This window comes from Jatropha curcas, chromosome 5 (assembly GCF_041381405.1).
Source record: "Jatropha curcas cultivar XTBG-Jc1 chromosome 5, XTBG_Jcur_1.0, whole genome shotgun sequence".
NCBI lineage: Eukaryota > Viridiplantae > Streptophyta > Magnoliopsida > Malpighiales > Euphorbiaceae > Jatropha > Jatropha curcas.
In genome coordinates this window covers 8554005-8572651 of record NC_143155.1, presented here as the reverse complement: position 1 = coordinate 8572651, position 18647 = coordinate 8554005, and the positions used below count along the sequence as shown (strand labels likewise).

The 18647-nt window shown below is 36.6% G+C and overlaps 1 protein-coding gene across 1 annotated transcript; it reads right to left on the bottom strand.

The window, feature by feature from the left end:
- Positions 1 to 17045: 17045 nt before the first annotated feature.
- Positions 17046 to 18647, bottom strand: LOC149496185 (uncharacterized). Its single transcript, XM_089721291.1, has one exon. It carries the CDS (start codon positions 18645 to 18647, stop codon positions 17046 to 17048), a length of 1602 nt encoding a protein of 533 aa, XP_089577417.1.

Genomic DNA, 18647 nt, shown 5'->3' with positions numbered 1-18647 from the left:
ACCATTCCGGATAGTGTACTACTTTCAAGAATCCTGCATCCAACTGCTTCTGGACTTCAGCTTTGATCTTATCCTGCCATTCTGGTCTGACCCATCTCCTTTTTTGTTTCACCGGCTTAACACTTGGATCAGTAGCAATGAAGTGCTCTGCTATTGATCTGTCGATTCCTGGCATGTCAGCATAGCTCCAGGCAAATACCTCTGAATTTCTTCTAATACATTCTTGAAGATCCTGTCTAAGTTCAGGTTCAAAGTCTGATCCGATTTTGATTATTTTAGGATCTTCAGTGGTGCTTAAGTTAAATCCAAAATGATGCAATGCATTTATGTCAAATATGCGCATAGTATAATCAATGCCATGAACGTGACAATCAAGAAAACAAGAAAACAAATAGTCAAAGTTCACTTCCATTGATTGAAATAATAAAGGAAAATCATCCATATTGTTCTCAAAACAAACATCAGAAAAAAAAAATACAGGATTAATTGCCTGCTCAATACATTCATCACAAGTGTTCTTTATTGCCTGAATTACTTCGTCCGCATCTGCATCTCCTCTCTCTTCCGGGGTAGCTTATGCTTTCTCCTCTTCCTCCTCTTCAAGCTCTACCATCTTCAGTGCCTTCCTCTTGTGAATACTCAAATTTTGAGGCTCAAAAAGCCAGTTTTCTCGGACTGTAAACAGTCCGGCCGGACCGGAGGCCATTTTGGAAATTTACTGGAAGTATACCAATATGGTACTTAAAACGTCCGAAAAATTACGAGGAACGTAGAACTGGTCCCGGAATAATTTTCAGAGGTCTGGAACTCCCGAAAAAGACTTTTTTTTGGACTGCAAGCGGTCCGGCCGGACTGAAGGCCATTTTGGAAGTTCACCGGAAGTATGCCAATATGGCACTTGAAACGTCCGGGGCGTCGCGAGGATCTCGAAACTGGTCTCAGAATATTTTTCGGAGGTCTGAAACTCCTGAAAAAGCCTCCAGAACGAAAAATCAGCAGAACCGCTCAGCTCCGGCGGCCCAGCCGCCGAGATCCGGTGGCCCGGCCGCCGAGATCCGGTGGCTCGGCCGCCGAAACAGTCCGTTTTTGCCTATAAATACAGCCCCGGTGTGACCTTTCAACACACTCAGTCTGTGTTGACGGACGCTCCTTCTCCCCTACGATCCTTGCGATTCTTTACTGCTTTCTGCATTTTTTATTTAGCTTTATTGCTTTCTTGCTTTGATAATTGGTCACTAAAATCAAATTAATTAATATTCCCTTAACGAGGAGCTTAACCTGGAGTTAAGAAGTGGCCGTCGACTAAATCAGGTACATGAGCTAAACTTTACCTATTTAATTTTAGCACTTCATGCATGCTTCTCTTCTACTCCTAATAATTCTACAACTGCATAAATGCATACACGTCATCATTAGGCAAATAAATTGCCTCAATTAATTAAGTTCAGGCTAAAATGCCCAGTTAATCAATAATCGTGGTATTAAAGCCTAAAATCCGACAATACTGGCTAAAAAACCTAGTTAATCAATAACTACGGTTTAATCGCTTTTATTTCGAACAATCCGGCTTAAGTCCAATTAATCAATAATTGTGGCTAAATAGCCTTAATTAATCACGTTCTTTTGGAAATAAAATTGCCTACATTGCAGTTCAATTAATTACTTTTGGCAAACAAATTGCCTATAAGTAAGATTAATTATTCTTTTAGCGACAAATCGCTTAAATCGAATTTTTGGCAAAATACCTTGAATTAATCAATCACTCTGGCGACAATCGCCCAAAAATCAGTTTTGGCAAACAAATTGCCTAAATCACATCAACTTTTGGCAAAAATTGCCTAAATCAATTCATTTTTGGCTAAAAGCCTTAAATCAGTCATTTTGGCGACAAACGCCCGAATAATCACTTTTGGCAAACAAATTGCCTAAATCTTTTGGCTAAACGCCTTCCTGTGAATACTCAAATTTTGAGGCTCAAAAAGCCAGTTTTCCCGGACTGCAAATAATAAAATTTGCTACAGTAAATTTGACTTTTGCTACAGTGCCTGCTTTCCCGGACTGCAAACAGTCCGGCCGGACCGGAGGCCATTTTGGAAACTCACCGAAAGTATGCCAATATGGTACTTGAAACGTCCGGAAAATTACGAGGATCGCAGAACTGGTCCCGGAATAATTTTTGGAAGTCCGAAACTCCCGGAAAAGCCCCCGGAGCGAGACACGATGGCCACCGCCGCACACGGCGGCAGCGGCCGCCTTCGGTGGCCGCCCTTCCCTGGCGGCAGCTGCCGCTGGCCCCGGCAGCAGCGACCGCCCTGGACCCATTTTTTGCCTATAAATAGGCCACTTACCTCTTCATTTTGGCTTGCTCGGTCTGTATTGACGGACGCTCCTTCTCCCCCCACACTTCTTGCGATTCTTTTACCGCTTTCTTGCATTTTTAATTTAATTCTCTTGTTGTGATACTTGGACACTAAAATTGAATAAATTTTAATTAATTAATTAATTAATATTTCCCAAACGAGGAGCTTAATCTGGAGTTAAGAAGCGGCCGTCGATTAAATCAGGTACATAAACGAAACTCTGCTCATTTAATTTTAGCATTTCATGCACATTTCTCTTCTACTCCTAATAACTCTACAACTGCATAAATGCATCCACGTCATCAATTCGGCAAATAAACTGTCTCAATTAAATATGATTAAGCTTAGATGCCCGGTTAACTAATAATCGTGGTATTAAAGCCTAAAATCCGACAATATTAGCTAAAAAACCTACTTAATTAATAACTACGGTTTAATTGCCTTTATTTCGAATAGTCCGGCTTAAGTCCAATTAATCAATAATTGTGGCTAAAAAGCCTTAATCAATCACGTTTTGGCAACAAATTGCCTACAATTAAATCAACTCATTTTGGCTAAAAGCCTTAAAATCAATCAATTTTGGCGACAATCGCCCAATCAACACTTTTGGCAAACAAATTGCCTAAATCAACTCATTTTGGCTAAAAGCCTTAAAATCAATCAATTTTGGCGACAATCGCCCAATCAACACTTTTGGCAAACAAATTGCCTAAATCAACTCATTTTGGCTAAAAGCCTTAAAATCAATCAATTTTGGCGACAATCGCCTAAATCACATCAACTTTTGGCAACAATTGCCTAAATCAAACTTTTTGGCTAAAAGCCTTAAATCCACAATTTTGGCATCAAATGCCTAAATCAAATCAATCACTCTTTGGCAAAATGCCTAAACAAAATGCACAAAGCATACACACACTCATGCATAAAGCATCCCCATTCAAAGCCCTCTAAAAGAGGCCTATCAAACTACGTTGACTTTGATCTTCCATTCAAACGGAAGTATGTAGGCACGTTAGGGATTTAACCCCGAGCGGCAAGTTGAAATCACATAAACATTTCAATTAGTCCAATTACTTCATTCACCCTGCAAAGCATTTCATTCATCGGTTAGTTCATCAGCATGACATAGTCTCGGGATCCACCTCGGGTTCGTAGACCATGCCTTAACATTGGGATAATTAATCTAGTAATTAGGTTAATTAAAATTGGAGTCACTTAGGGTTTTTTCCTAGTTTACCCTAAAATAATTAAACAAGGTGGCGACTCGTACATTCACGTGCATTTCTGCCCTTATTCACATGCATTCACATGCTTGATATTCGGGGGAGGGGTTCACACTTCCAATACCAACTTTTGGCACAAATGCCTTAATCACTTTGGCGACAAATCGCCTGACCAATTTTTGGCAATAAATTGCCTAAATCACATCAATTTTTGGCAGCAATTGCCTAAATCAATCTTTTTGGCTAAAAGCCATTAAAATCAACATTTTTGGCAACAATTGCCTAAATCAACTCATTTTGGCTAAAAGCCTTAAATCAAACATCTTTTGGCAATAATAAGCAAAAACATCAACTTTTGGCAATAATAAGCCCAAACATCAATTTTTGGCAATAATAAGCCCAATCAAACATTTCCTTTTGGCAACAAACGCCTCAACAAATCAATCAACTTTTTTGGCAAAATGCACGAAGCATACACACACTCATGCATAAAGCATACCCATTCAAAGACCTTTTAAAAAGGCCTATCGAACTACGTTGACTTTGATCTTCCATTCAAACGGAAGTACGTAGGCATGTTCGGGATTTAACCCCGAGCGGCAAGTCGAAATCACATAAACATTTTATTTGGCCTAATTATTTCATTTTACTCTGCAAGAGCATTCATTCATAGGTTAGTTTATCAGCATGACATAGTCTCGGGATCCACCTCGGGTTCGTAGACCATGCCTTAAACATTGGGTTTAATTAATCTAGTAATTAGATTAATTAAAATTGGAGTCACTTATGGTTTTTTCCTAGTTTACCCTAAAACAATTAAACAAGGTGGCGACTCATACATTCACGTGCATTTCTGCCCTTAGTCACATGCATTCACATGCCATGATGTTTGGGGAGGGGTTCACACCTCTCTGCCTCTTCGGCGTCTTCTGCAGCTAATACCGATTGGAGGATCCGTGCCTTGGCTTTCTACTCTTGCACCATCTTAGAAGCTTCATCCCCAATCCCCAAGAAGTCCTCAAATTAGGATATCTTCTTCCACCATTCAGCTTCAGTGCCTGCTTGCATCATACCCACCATGAACTCTGTGCCTTCAACCAACTATTCCAAGGAAGGTTCAGGAGACTTGATCAGTTTCTCCTCAAAGTCTGTCATGAATATTTCCAGGCCGGGGTAGGTCTTCCCCCTACTCTAAAATTCTCCTACATCTTGTGGGACAAAGAAGATATGATTTAGATTTGGCCCTCTAACGGGAGACCAGATCTCATACTTCTCCTTCTTTCTGTTCTCTGAATATCCCAGCCCGCGTCTATCTTGTTGTCCATATGCTGATGAGAGAGGTTCAAACCTTCCTTGTAGCTCCCGGCCTAGCCCTTTACCATACTGCCACTGCATCTTTTTCATCATTTTCCTCGAAAAAGGGCTCACACTGTTTACTGCACTCTTACTCTCATTAGTGGGCACATCAATTACTGCCACTTGGAAACCAGACAACGGCACTGCCACCTCCAAGCCCTCTACAGTTGCAACATTCAAGTCTTCTTGCGCGTTAACGGTCACCACCTCCGTACCCCATGGAATCTTCACTTTTCTGTGTAGGGTGGATGGAATTGCGCCTAGAGGATGGAGCCAGGGCCTTCCCAACAACAGAGTATAGTTGGCCAGAATATCAAGAACAACCACATCCACCAGCTCTCTACAGCCCCTATGGAGATCTTCGCTCTGAAAGTTCCTTTTGCGTTACGCATTGTATTGTCATAAGCTTTGACCACCATGTTTGATGGTTCAAGTTCTGACTCCTCAATTTTAAACTTGGATAGCATCTTTAATGGGCACACACATAGGGCTGACCCGTTATCCACCATTACATTTCGGGTGTCACGCCCATTAACAACAATCTGGATGTATAAGGGCTTGAAGTGGTTTCTTCCTTCTGGCGGGAGATCCGAATCAAAGAAAGTGATTTCGCCAATTCTGCACTGCAGCACATTGATCATATTTACACTCTGGATCCGAGCAGGCACTTTGACAAAGGTCATGGCTTCCAACAAAGACTCCCTATCCTCTTTGGATGCTATCAGCAAATCCCAATAATGAAATATCTGCCCTTGTCCTCTGCAATTGGCTCAACACTGAACTGGCAGTTACACCGCTGGGTGCTCGGTTTTGACTGCTCTCACCTACTTCGACAGTCTTCTTCTGCATCTTCACTACTTCCTCCTCCTTCTTCTTTTCTTTTGGCTCTTCTCCGCCCTTCTCTGTTGTCTTCTTCCTTGTTCCATCAGCAGCAATTTCTTTTCCCTTAGCCTGAACACTGCTATCGGGATTGTATACTCGCCCACTCCAGGTTAAGCTCTGGATGCCTACCTCATTCACATCCTCTTTGCTGCTATAATACCATTGCTCTTCTTGATCGGCTAAGCTTTTCTGGATTGTGAGCTGGATCTGCTCGTCTTCATCCTCTGGTACCTCACCCACTTTCACAGTAATGCTCTTCTCAATCTCTATTTTCACGGGCCTCTCCCCTTCTTCTTCATCGCTGCTACAATCGTCCCATATGTTTAGCATGGCACACATTCGTTCTTCCCACTTAGCCTCTGCCAACATAAGTTCTTTCGGCAATCCACTTCTGATTGCATTGACTGATCCACCCAACTGAGACTTGCGGGGCGGATAGTTGTACTGATATTGAGGCAGTGGATTATTCTTGGTGCTGGGCTTGTTCCTCTCGGAGGGTTTGGTTATCTTTCCGCTATCTATCAGATCTTGGATGTCATGTCTCAACTTGAAACACTCATCAGTTGAATGCCCCTTGCATTGGTGGTAATCACAGTTATGATCCATATACCTCCCACACACAGGTTTAGTTGGATCGACTAGCAACTTTGAAAGTACTCCATTCTTGATACATGACCTCATTACTGTACTCAAAGGTCTTCTGAGGTCAGTGAATTCTCTCCTCACTCTTTCATTGACAGCACCCACTGTATTATTACTTCCTGACTGATTCTGGTTGCTGCTTCCGACATTTCTATCATTGTAGGAGGTCCGATAGTTGCCAAACCCTCTGTTCTTCTTCTTTTCCTCCTTATACAGCTCCTCTATGTTCAAACCAGCTCTTTGAACTAGAGCAAAATCAATGAGAGGTTAGGTCAACATTCTCTCTTTAAAGAAGGGTAACAAGCTTCTACTGAAAATTCTGATTAGCTCTTGGTCCTTCGACCTTGTCTGGACCCTGTATAGCTTTGTTCTCCACCTCCTGTAATAGTCAAAAAAGCTTTCATCTTTCCCCTATCTCAGACTCTCCAAATCACGCAAGCCAAATTCGTCACTCTCATCAGTCTTAAAGTGCTTAAGAAAAGCGGTTTGCAGCTTCACCCAATTCTTCTGTATCTCCACATCTAGACCATCATACCACCTCCGATAATCCTTATGTTGTCTTTATGGGAATGCTCGTAAAACATCCTCCTCATTGTATCGGTTCATTTAAGAAACCCGGAGGAATTCAGACAGACGGGAACGGGGGTCGTTATCTCCCTCAAACACGGTATGCTTGAATGTTTTGAATGAAGTGGAGCTGGTTGGGTGCAAGACATATTCGGTTATATGAAAGTTGGTGATCGGGTCCTTTTCCTTCACTACAGACATTTTCTCAACCTTGTCTTTCAGCTCAGCAAGTTGCTTGATTACATCATTCTTGATTGGGATAGAGTTTCCCACAGAGGCCTGATTATCTGAAGCAGTTTCTAGGATTTGTCTCTCTTCAACCACAGGTTGGCTGCTTGATGCGGGGGGAGTTTGATTTTGTGCCCTATCTTGGGCGAGAGCAACAGCCACTATCTGAGCAATGACTCTTATCTGGGCTTGAGAAAATCCGGGCTCATTCTCCATATCATCAGCCATTTCCACTGGGTCTGAATCAGAATCTGAATCCGACAAACTTGAATAATCCACAGAACTGACTGGAGTAAACTCGAGGATTGGGGATGTTCTAACTAAGCGCTAACCAGGGCGTCGGCTCCAAGCTCTCGAAGTAGTTTCCCGGGAAGGATCAATTCTGACAAAAAATGTCTGAGTTAAAGTAGGTCCTGCATGTATGCATGAGAAAATAAAAGCACATAGGATGAGAAATGCATTTCTAATGTGCTAAAGACCGGTATGGAAATAAGATATCAATTTCAACGACTGGATCCAAAAATTCAGTGTGAATAATATGGCAATAACTTATTTTGTATTTGAACATTTCGGGCATTATCTGTCTTCGACCGCTCCTTTTGGATTTACGATCGACTATTTTCTCTCGAATCCCTAACTTTTGCCTCGGAATGGAAGAATTTCCAAGCGGGATATTTTTGTATTTTTATTTCATTGTGTATTTTTTGTATCCTTACTTTTTGCCTTGGAACATATGGCCCCAAGCAGGATTTCATTTTATTTTGTTTTTATTACAAATTTTATAATCTCTCACTTTCTTTCAGATAATGCGGGAATGTAAAAATACAAAGGAATCGCAACCCCCTTATATGTCCCTTTTCTTTTGGGTATAGATTCGCTATAAGTGATTGCATTATATTATTCAAAATGAATTTGAGGTCTAGTCTCAAGACCAAGGTCAAATGTCCATACTGGAAATTAGCTCTTATTGATGCATGGCTGAAAAAGAAAAATGTTACATGGTGCATGAATGTCACAACATATGTACAGTTTATAACATATAGGGGAACAAGAGTTGGGAAATGCATGCCTTCCAACCTTATTTCTCCCACACACGGATTCCGTTGGTATAAATTCCGACATCTGTTTCCTAGGAATTGGTCTAATCTCGACAACCAATAGGGGGTTTTGAGATTGACGATATCAACTCTCAGAAATGAATGCGACATAACAACAGCAAATAGAACCGGGTGTTTCCTTAAGGGAAGTGACTACGGTTTTTGACTATATGCATTGGCTTTAGTCTTATTAGGCTTACAAAGTCTGGGTTCCGCAAACAGGATTCGGGCTTTGTTGGGCCTACTCCTTTTGACGCACCTTTAAGGTACTAGGATTGCGGTTGGTAGTAATGTTAATTCTCGGATGGGTGCACCTAAAATGCGAGGTTTAGGCTAGATCCACCGTCAAAGTTAACACCAGTACCGAAGGGTGATACGGGTAGAATGTGGTGAGAAGAGAGAAATGCGGTATGAATGCAAAAATCCTAAAAAAGAAAATAAAGCAATTAAGCGCATACGGACGATTAACAATTTTCCATCGGCTTTTCTAATCAATTTTATTTAGAAAAAGTAGGCTTTTAGAGTCAACTCCTAATTGCAACCACTTTATTAAAAATAACCGGGGATTAGTGGTGCAAAATCCCCAGTAGAGTCGCCAAACTGTTTTCGCCTCCCTTTATATTTTTTTTTTATTTTTATGGAGAGTTGAGATCCCTTAAAACCCCAGAAAAGGACCTCGGAAACTTCTTTTTATTTGTTTAGAATTATTGGAAAATGGTGTTAAAACCTTTTGGGAACGCGGTGCCGATAAATCGGTCTTATAAAATATTTGAGTCGCCACCCATTATTTCGGCAATGGGACCGTTTTCGATTTTAATTTATAAAAATGACTCCATTTAACCCAATTTTTTTTATTTAAGGTCAATTATTTGAAAAACTGGTCAGGCGAACCGTGTGCGGTTCTAGGTAAGGGAATTGGGTACGTCGGCCCGTTGGAAGCCGACGCCCGGAAAATCGGCCTCTTTTAACCTATAATTTCTAATTGATTTTATTTTAGAAAAGCCAAATTATTTAATTAAACCCAACCCGATTAAATCGAACCGAGTTCCTATGTGGAAAATTAATTAATCGCCCGAAATAGATTCATTCATTGCATTCATTATCAATCATAATCACATCAATCATCCACCCATAGTAAAAATAATTAAAAGACTCGCTCTTGCCTTATGGTTAAAGGCGGGCCACAAACCGGATTTAATAATACAATTTAAACAATATAAATAATAAATCCTAAAATCTCAAAATCATAGTAAATTAATTTGTTTGATTTGATTAGAACACAATCTGCCCATTATTGGTCATTTCTTGAATTAAAATTAAACATTTATTTAATGTCATGAAATTAAAATCAAATAAAATAAAAAGTATTCTGGAACCCTAGAACAGTTGCGTCACGCAGCTGTTCTATGAAGAACAGTTGCGTGACGGAACTCCTAGTTGCGTGACGCGACTGTTCGTGACCTTATCAAAATCTCCAGATTCATTAATTACTTTTTAAAAACATAATATTAAATAAAAACATAAAAACGGAATAAAAGGCTATGCGCACGAACAGTTCCGTCACGCGGGTGGTCCAGACCAAGTCAAGTTCTTTTGGACATGAACAGTTGCGTCACGCAGGTAGTAGCTGCGTGATGCAGCTGCTCTGCTCCTTAACTACCTTTCAAACTACTCTTTTTATGTGTTCTTTTTATTAACAGATGTTTAATTTAACTCAAAAACACTAAAAAATGGGCAGAATGTTGCTTAATCAAAACCAAACTAATCAAATACTAAGAAGATAAGATATTTCACAAATAAACAACTAAAAATGAAAAGGAAGGTTTAGATAGTTACCTAACCCTCAGATTCGAGGATTGCATACGGTTTAGATGATTTAGGAATGGAACTCCACAATCCCAGGAGCGTTTAGTACCAAGTTTCAACAATAAAACTTTTCTTTTCTTCTTTTCTCTCTTTTTCCTCGTTTTTATGACTTTTTGTTTTCAAGTTTCAATCTATATCTCTAATAGCTTGATCTTCCTTAAGGTTACTCACTAGAGTTCTTAGGGAAAACCCTAGCTGCAATAAAATTTCTCTCAGTCTAAAAAATGCCGAAGTCTAGAGGAAAAATGAGAAAAGTCTCATTTAAAACACAAAAAGTTGTATTTATATGGGTAGGGCAACAGAACAAAGCTGCGTCACGCTGGTAGCAGCTGCGTGACGGACCCGCGAGCTGCGTGACGCAGCTTACTTTTCGTACAGTTGCCACGTATCCATACAAACAGTGCAGACCGTTACACGGGCCTGTCCAAGTGATGTCACCCTGGTTAGAGTTGCGTGACGCAACTATGAGTGCCGTCACGCAGGTGATAGCTGCGTGACGCAACCCTAACGCGGGTCAGACTCCTTGAACCGGTTTAAATCAAATTTTGGTCTAAAAACACATCTGGTTGACCGTGATTCCCTATTTCACATTCTTATATCATCATTGGGTTAAGCGGGGGCATAAAAACACGCGTCAACAGCTCCGTATCAATTTATTTATTTATTTTACAAATGAATATAATAGGATTTTACAAATAAAATCCTTAATTTTCTTTACTTCACTTTTCTTAAAACATCACTTGAAATCTCACCTTAAATATTCAAATGCCTTACTAAATTTGGTCAAACGTCAATCAAATTTTACATTTAGTTAACTGACTTATTCTTTCATTAATTTAATCCTTCATTTAATAACACAATTTTTTATTTTATATAATAACATTAATTCTTTATTAAATTTCTTTTTTATCAAAAATTCGATAACATTTCATTTATAATTTGACATGTCCGAACTTTACATATCTTAATAATAACACACAGTCATCCATTGGGCACTTCATAATAATTTCTCATCCGACATTCTCAATACTTCAGATTATTAATATTTATTCTATATTTAATTAAACTCATTAACAAAGTAAAACCCATCTTAAATATCAAATTCACCCAGTTAATGAATCCTTTATTTTTAATTGATAGTCTTATAATTAGTAAAATCACTAAATAGCTGCAATTAATCACACTATTGAACTCTCACGATTAACTTAATATTTTTTAGTCAAAACTAATTTTATCAGAACTAATAAATTTCTAATTTGCGATTTACACTGAAATTACTAAATTGAATCTTAAAGTATACTAATTGCGATTCGAAGTTAGGATTTGGAATTAGCACGAGCAGAGATCGCCTAGCTAATAGAAATCGATCCAACCTCACTTCGTCGCCTCTATTTCATAAAAACGGCGAGAATTTCTGAAAACACCATCGAGCGGCGTCGCTGGGGTTCTAGACAGCGTCGCTGGGGTTCTAGACACTATCTCCCTTGTTACAGGCTTCCAACTCACAAACCAGGACCACAAGTGAGCTCCTCTCGTCGAGCTCTTGAGGTTGGAGTGTTCAATTGTCGGAATCAGTGGTCATTGGTGGAAAACGAATGGGTACAAAGGGGAGGGGACTGTCAGTCAGAGAAAGAGAAGGCGAGAGAGAGATTTTTTTTCCTCTTTCTTCTTTTTATTTTTTTTATTTTTCTTTTCTTTTAACTTTCTTTTAATTTCCCTTATTTTATTATTATATACATACATTTATTTTAAATACAAAATAAATGTCAGTAATTACTATAAATTTATATTTTGACAAATAATTATTGGTAAAACCATAATTGAAGAATTTAGTTTTTCAATAAATTTAAAAATAAATCACAATAAAATTAAGAAAAACAAGATTAAAATTATTTTATGCAATCTCTCGGGTTTTCGAAAAATCTAGGTATTACACAAATACTAGTCAAGCACTGACAAATAAAACTTCTAATCAGCAACTAAAACAAGTCCTCTGAACCTTTATATAAAGGATAATAAGTCCTATTTCGAAGATATTTTCAATCAATCTCAATTATCTATACAATTGATAGATGTTATTTTTATAGTATTTTTAATATAATTTTTATTAGGATTTTTAGTATTTTTAATTACTTTAATCAATTTTCATTTAGTTTTATTTATGTTTTTATTCAAAGCTTCCTTGAATCATATTTCACTTGATCTTAAGGAAATTTGTAAGATTTTGACACAGAAAGGAGCAAAGTAAGCAAAACTTTGAGAGGCTGGCACGCCAGTGCCGCAAGATGATATCAATTCAAAGGCGTGCTCACTTGAGCATGGCCCATGCTGCATCTATCTTGGAGACTCAGAGCTTTGCACGCCCTAGCCGTGCTTTATGGCACGCTCGTGCAACAGATTTGTCTCAGAACGTGCTCAGCTGAGCACAAATTGTGCTGCGATCACTTAGAACTCAAAATCTAGCATGCCCAGCTCGTGCTCCTTAGCATGCCTGTGCTGAAAATCAGGTTTTCCCTTGGGTCGAAAACGTCACCCCAGCTTGCACCACTTGCATGGCCCACATGAGATGCTCTCCTGATGTAAAAATCAAGTTCTAATCCTATTTAGACGCAAGGGAGAGTCCTAATTGCGAAGAAATTAAAAGCTTAAATAGTTTCATATCTCCAAAAAGATATCTTAATTAATAAGGATTCTATTTTCCTAAATGAAGTCGGAGTTTTCCCCAGGAAGTCTATATAAAGAAAAATCCATTCATTGTAAAGGGAAGCTTTTGGGTCCTATTATTTTTCTCTCTCTAAGATTTCAAGTGATCAAGATTTGTGTCAGGATTCAAGGAAGCCATCCAGAATTATTTGTTGGCTAGTTTTTATCTCTAAGCTCTTAATCCTGTCTTTACTTTTCATTATTTACATTGATTATGGAATTATTTTGAAGTTTAATTGAGTTTTATTCAATTACTATGTTGAACTAAATTCTCATACTAGGGATTTGATGTAGCTTAATTTCTTTTCCAATTTATAATATTAGATTTTCTTTTCTTTGTTCAAAGTATAATTTATTATTGAACTTAATGCTTCCAAGCAGAGTTTCTCCCCTAGATTGATTTATTTCATTAATCACTATCGGGAGAAGGGTTTTTGATATGAAAAAGGTAATAAATTACATAAGAATAATAACTTGATGCGGAAGCTATATGGTTTGACTCATGGGGGGTTTTCATAAGTTAATGATCTTGGGTTATGAATTCACAAAACAAACCATAAAACTTAATGATTTAATTCATGTTTGATTGCACTATTGGAAGATAGCTAATTAGATCGGGTTAAAATAGATAATAATACATTAGGAGAGCTTGTTGGTAATTTTAGGGTTGTTTCCCCTGTTTGAAAAATTAAAATTGATTAATAAACTAATAAAATAAAATGGATAGAATTAAGTGAAGTCAAAATCCCTAGTAGTTTTTAATCCTTGATTTCTTCTTATCAAAAAAAAAAATGCCTTGATTTCTTTCTATTCTCTTTTATTTGTTGAAGTTAATTTCTTAAAATAATTCCCCTTATTATCGTTTAAATAATAGTAGGCTAACATAATTTTGGTACTTGGTATACAATACTCATGGGAACGATACTCTACTCATTCTATATTACTAGTTGCGATTTCATATACTTGCGAAAAACCACTGTCTAGTTTTTGGCACCGTTGCTGTGGATTGGCATTACCAATATCAATACTAATTACCCTATTATTAATTTAAACATTATTCTTGCCGTTAATTTTTCATTTCAGGTGTTTATGCAAAGAAGATCAGGTAAAACTAAGCCCTTAATCTTTAATCCTAAAATCAAAAGGACTTGTCATAGGAACAACGCTGCTAGGAGAGTACGTAAGAGCAAATAAGGAAAGCAAGCAGATATGGCTGATGAAGTCAACCCAGAGGACAGATCTCAAACTCATGTCCACACCTTGCGAGATTACACAACTCCTTCTCTCAATAGAGCTACCTAGCACCAATCTAGTTGTTTCGGATAAACCATTTTTTTTCAACTAACTGCACCATAATCGAATAACCAAGTTATATTTATAATTAATCTATCTGAATTGAAATTTATTTATATAATAGCCGAATCAAACCGAAAGCAGTCGATTTGGTTTGGATATTCGGTTATATCCCCGAATTACTCACCTTTAGATATGTGTAACAACTTTTGTCTTCTTAGATTTGTATTTCAAAAACTGTAGTTATCTTCTCACAAGTCTTGTATTATAAAAAGGCGCAACAACTATATAGAAAAGCAGGAGTAATTAATTTCTCAAATATCTTCTCATTATTTTACATGGTATCAAAGCCTTGATATTCATCACATTTTTTTATTAAACTTCTTTTATCATATATTCTCATTATGGAAACCATTACTTCTTCAACCCCTTCAACACTTGTTTACCAATCATATATTTGTTGTGAAATTAAACACTAAAAACTATTTAGCATGGTTTTATCAATGGCACTTCTGCGCATGTTCCAACTATACCTTCTACTACCAAATTTCACTCCAATTGTTCTCAATCCTACTTATGAGCAATGGTTTCGTAAAGACCACATGCTTCTCACTTGGCTTCTCTCTTTTCTTACTAAAGAAATATTTTCTTATGTTAATCGATTTACTTCTTCCTTTAATGTTTCAGAATCTTTTGCAAATACTTTTTGATCTGTTTGTCAAAATAAACAACTTCAATTTCATATTGAGCTTCAAGAGTTGAAGAAAAATGATCTTTCTGTTTTACAATACCTTCAAAAGGCCAAGTCTTTGTCTAATCAGCTAAATGCTACTGGTAAACCCATTTCTTCTCCTGAGTTTAATGCAATTATCTATCGCAATATTGGAGCTAAATTTCATGGTATTATTATTGCTTTAAATATGAAACTTGGACATATTTCTTTCAATGAATTTACATGGTAAACTTGTTTGGCATATATATATTTTCTTATTTGAAAGTTCTAAATATTTAATCATAGATCATAACAAATATTTCCAACTTTCTTTTGAGGACCCATCTTAATGCATTGTGGTGGAGCAATTAGAACATATACCGCACATTTAAAAAATTCCTCAACGGGTAATGTTTGGTTCCTGATCCAAAAATTAATTATAAAGTGAAGAACTTTGTACTAACTTATTGGCTTGATGCAAATAAATGCTATTAGCATATCCCTGTAAAAATAGGGAGATTTGTTCTCATATTAATTGCCTTGCAATTAATTGCAATCATATAATAAATGAATCATTTTGAGCACGAATAAAAACAACGGGTTGCCTTATAATTATTTCAATTAACACATATCATAATCATTAAAGGCTGATGTGTAAATTCATCATCATTCTCAAGATAAATTAGCTTAATAGCAAAATTTGGAAATTGTATTCTTAATCAAATTTTTTGCTCAAACAATCATACAAACTTCAGGTTGCATGTTGACCGTATCTTTTGCAAACTTCAGATTGCAAGTTAATAATAATCATATAATTATCTTTGGGAGTATATTACTTGTCACAATCAAATAAAACGAAAAGTAACATGTGGCCATTATATTGGCCTAAAAACAAAAATTAAGTTCATAAAGTTGGCGAAGTCATGGCCATCTTTCGGTGGCTGTCTCTACAGCATATAGAAATCAATTACGCTACAATATTCAAACTTAGATGGTAGCATTCACAGAAAAGTAGCATGTGTATAATTCAATACTTGGTGAATTGAATTCTGAATTTAAAGCAAATAAACAAAATAATTCTAAATATAATTAAGGTCCGATTGGATCATAAAAAAATATTATCTTTTGCAAAGTTTCATAAAAAAAATATTATTTTTTCCAAAGTTTATGACAATCCCGCATGATAAATACCAATATAATGTGTAAATAATTTGCCAAATGATAGGCAATAATAATAATAATAGATCGAAAATAACAGATCAAATCATTTATAGCTATATAATTTGGATTTTTACTTTCTAAAGCCAAAATCAAATATATATATATATATATATATATATATATATATATATATATATATATATATATATATATATATATATATATATATATATATATATATATATATATATATATATAACAAATAAGGATCGCAATATATATATATGAATTATTTAAATTAAATAATTAAGAATCATATGATTTAGCAACAAACACACAGAATTATTAAAAACAAGTGAAAATAAATCATTATATATGAAAGTTTTAGGGTTCCTGCAACCTTAACCTGGGATCCCCAGAATTAAGTCAAAGTGTAGAGGGAGAAGAGAAACGTGCCGTCAACACGGACTTAAATAGAAGCAAATTTAACAGAACAAATTTAAACAATTTTATTTAAATACAAAATACTAAATATAACACAATATTTTATACTTACAAAGGTTTTATAATTAAACTTTCTCCAACCTTGAATGCTTACAATGAACTGAGATTCAAAGGAGAGAGGGACTTCTAAAAGAGAGGTATTTCTAGCTTATGCCTTCACAAGGGGAGAGGCTCCCTATTTATAAGAAAATTAAGAATCTTTACTGTTTGTCTTTTACTGTTGATGAACAGTGGTTGGTCTGCCACCGAATCTTGACCTTTACTGTGGATGAACAGTGGTTGGTCTGCCACCGAATCTTGACCTTTACTGTGGATGAACAGTGGTTGGTCTGCCACCGAATCTTGACCTTTACTGTTGATATAGTAACCTAGCTTCTACTGTGGAAATAGTAGCTTGGCTTTTATTGTTGAAAATTAATGAGTGGAAGGAATAAGGTTCCTTCTGCCTATTTTATAGGGAATCAGAACAAGATGAGGAAGATGATGTGTCCTTCTTTTTCTTTTCTTTTCTTTTTATTTTTTCTTTTCTTTTTTCTTTTTGCTTTATTTTTTCTTTTCTTGCTTTTGCTTGTTTATCGGCTTTACTTTTGATTTTTATTGCTGGCAGAATATTGTCTTCATCACTGTCGTCAAGGGAAGATACAGAGACTGCTGAAGATGATGATGAAATGAATTTATTTTTGCCTTTATGACTTGTTTTAGATGAGGATTTACCAGATGATACGCCTCTAGGTTTACTAGATGATGGGTTTACTGGGAGTTCTGAGCTGGTTGAAAGTTGTTGAAACATTTCTTGACAGATCAGTTTATATTCTTCTGGGGTTTTAGCCGCAGCCAACCGGGCTTGACACTGTGCTTTCTGGATTCCAAATGTAGGGTTTTCCGGAATAGCTAGTGTACTAGCATAGGTTAATGCTGGCATGAAGGAGTTAGCTATTTTAGTACGAATCCATTGACTGATCTTTATTTCAGTAGTGGTATTTTTGAAAGATCCCCACCATTTTATTTTGTGTCTTTTTACTAACATAGGAATTTGGGTTCCCGGAACATATTGATAATCAAAATACCACTGATATACCCAAGGGGTGAAGAAAGTCATACAATAATACATCAAGGATGGAATATGGACTTCTCCAGGATTAGGTTTATAGTGGGATTTAAAATAATGATATAAAGAAATAATATCAGGAGGAATGATATCCTCAGAGATACCTCTAGACTGCCACCACTTTTTAAACCAGTTTGGGATTTTTAAATCGGTTCGGATATGTTGATCAAAATAAACTAACCACGAATGAGTGGTAGTTGGATTTTGAATACAAAAGACTTTTTCCCAAGCTTCTTTGTAGTCAAAATAATTATATGTAGTATTGTGTTTATGTAAAACTGTAAATCTTACTGGAGTAGAAAGTGAAGATACGGGCCAATCTTTAGGATGAATAACCCGTTTTATTTGAATAGAAGAATAAGAAATTACAGTTTTATTTTTTGTATCAAAAGTATGTTTTATTTTTACAGAACCAGTATCGATTAAAATATTATGATAATACTCCTGAGGTTTTGAAAAATCAGTTGGAACAAAATACCAATCCTCAGGATAATAATGCTTTATGATTTGCCAAGGATTAATATTATTATATCCGTCCTCGACTTCAATTTCATAATCATAAATATTTTTTACAAACCATTTATGAATACTACTAGTATTAGAATACTGGATTTTTGGCAAATCCACAGCCATCAACGGATTTGATAAGTCTTTACTGTCTACCATTTGAGACAGACTAGCCGTACCATGAACGGATACGATCGCTTGAGGTTTAGAAATCATACCTGTATCTTCTGTGGAAGAAGATGTCATACCTTGCAAGGCCTTTAGTACCTCTGGAGATTGACTAAGTTCTTCAATCCATTTTTTGAGGTCTTTAGAAGGGGTTTGTTTACTAGTTAAGGTAAAGGTTTTAGGGAGATCTTTAGAATGCTCAGAAAGAGCTTTAGTGGGTGAATCTGGCTCTTGGATAGGTTCTTTTCCCTTATCCTTCTTCTTTCCCAT

Excerpts from the sequence above, each read along its gene's own strand:
- LOC149496185 (XM_089721291.1), bottom strand. The coding sequence starts at position 18,647 with ATGGGAAAGAAGAAGGATAAGGGAAAAGAACCTATCCAAGAGCCAGAT.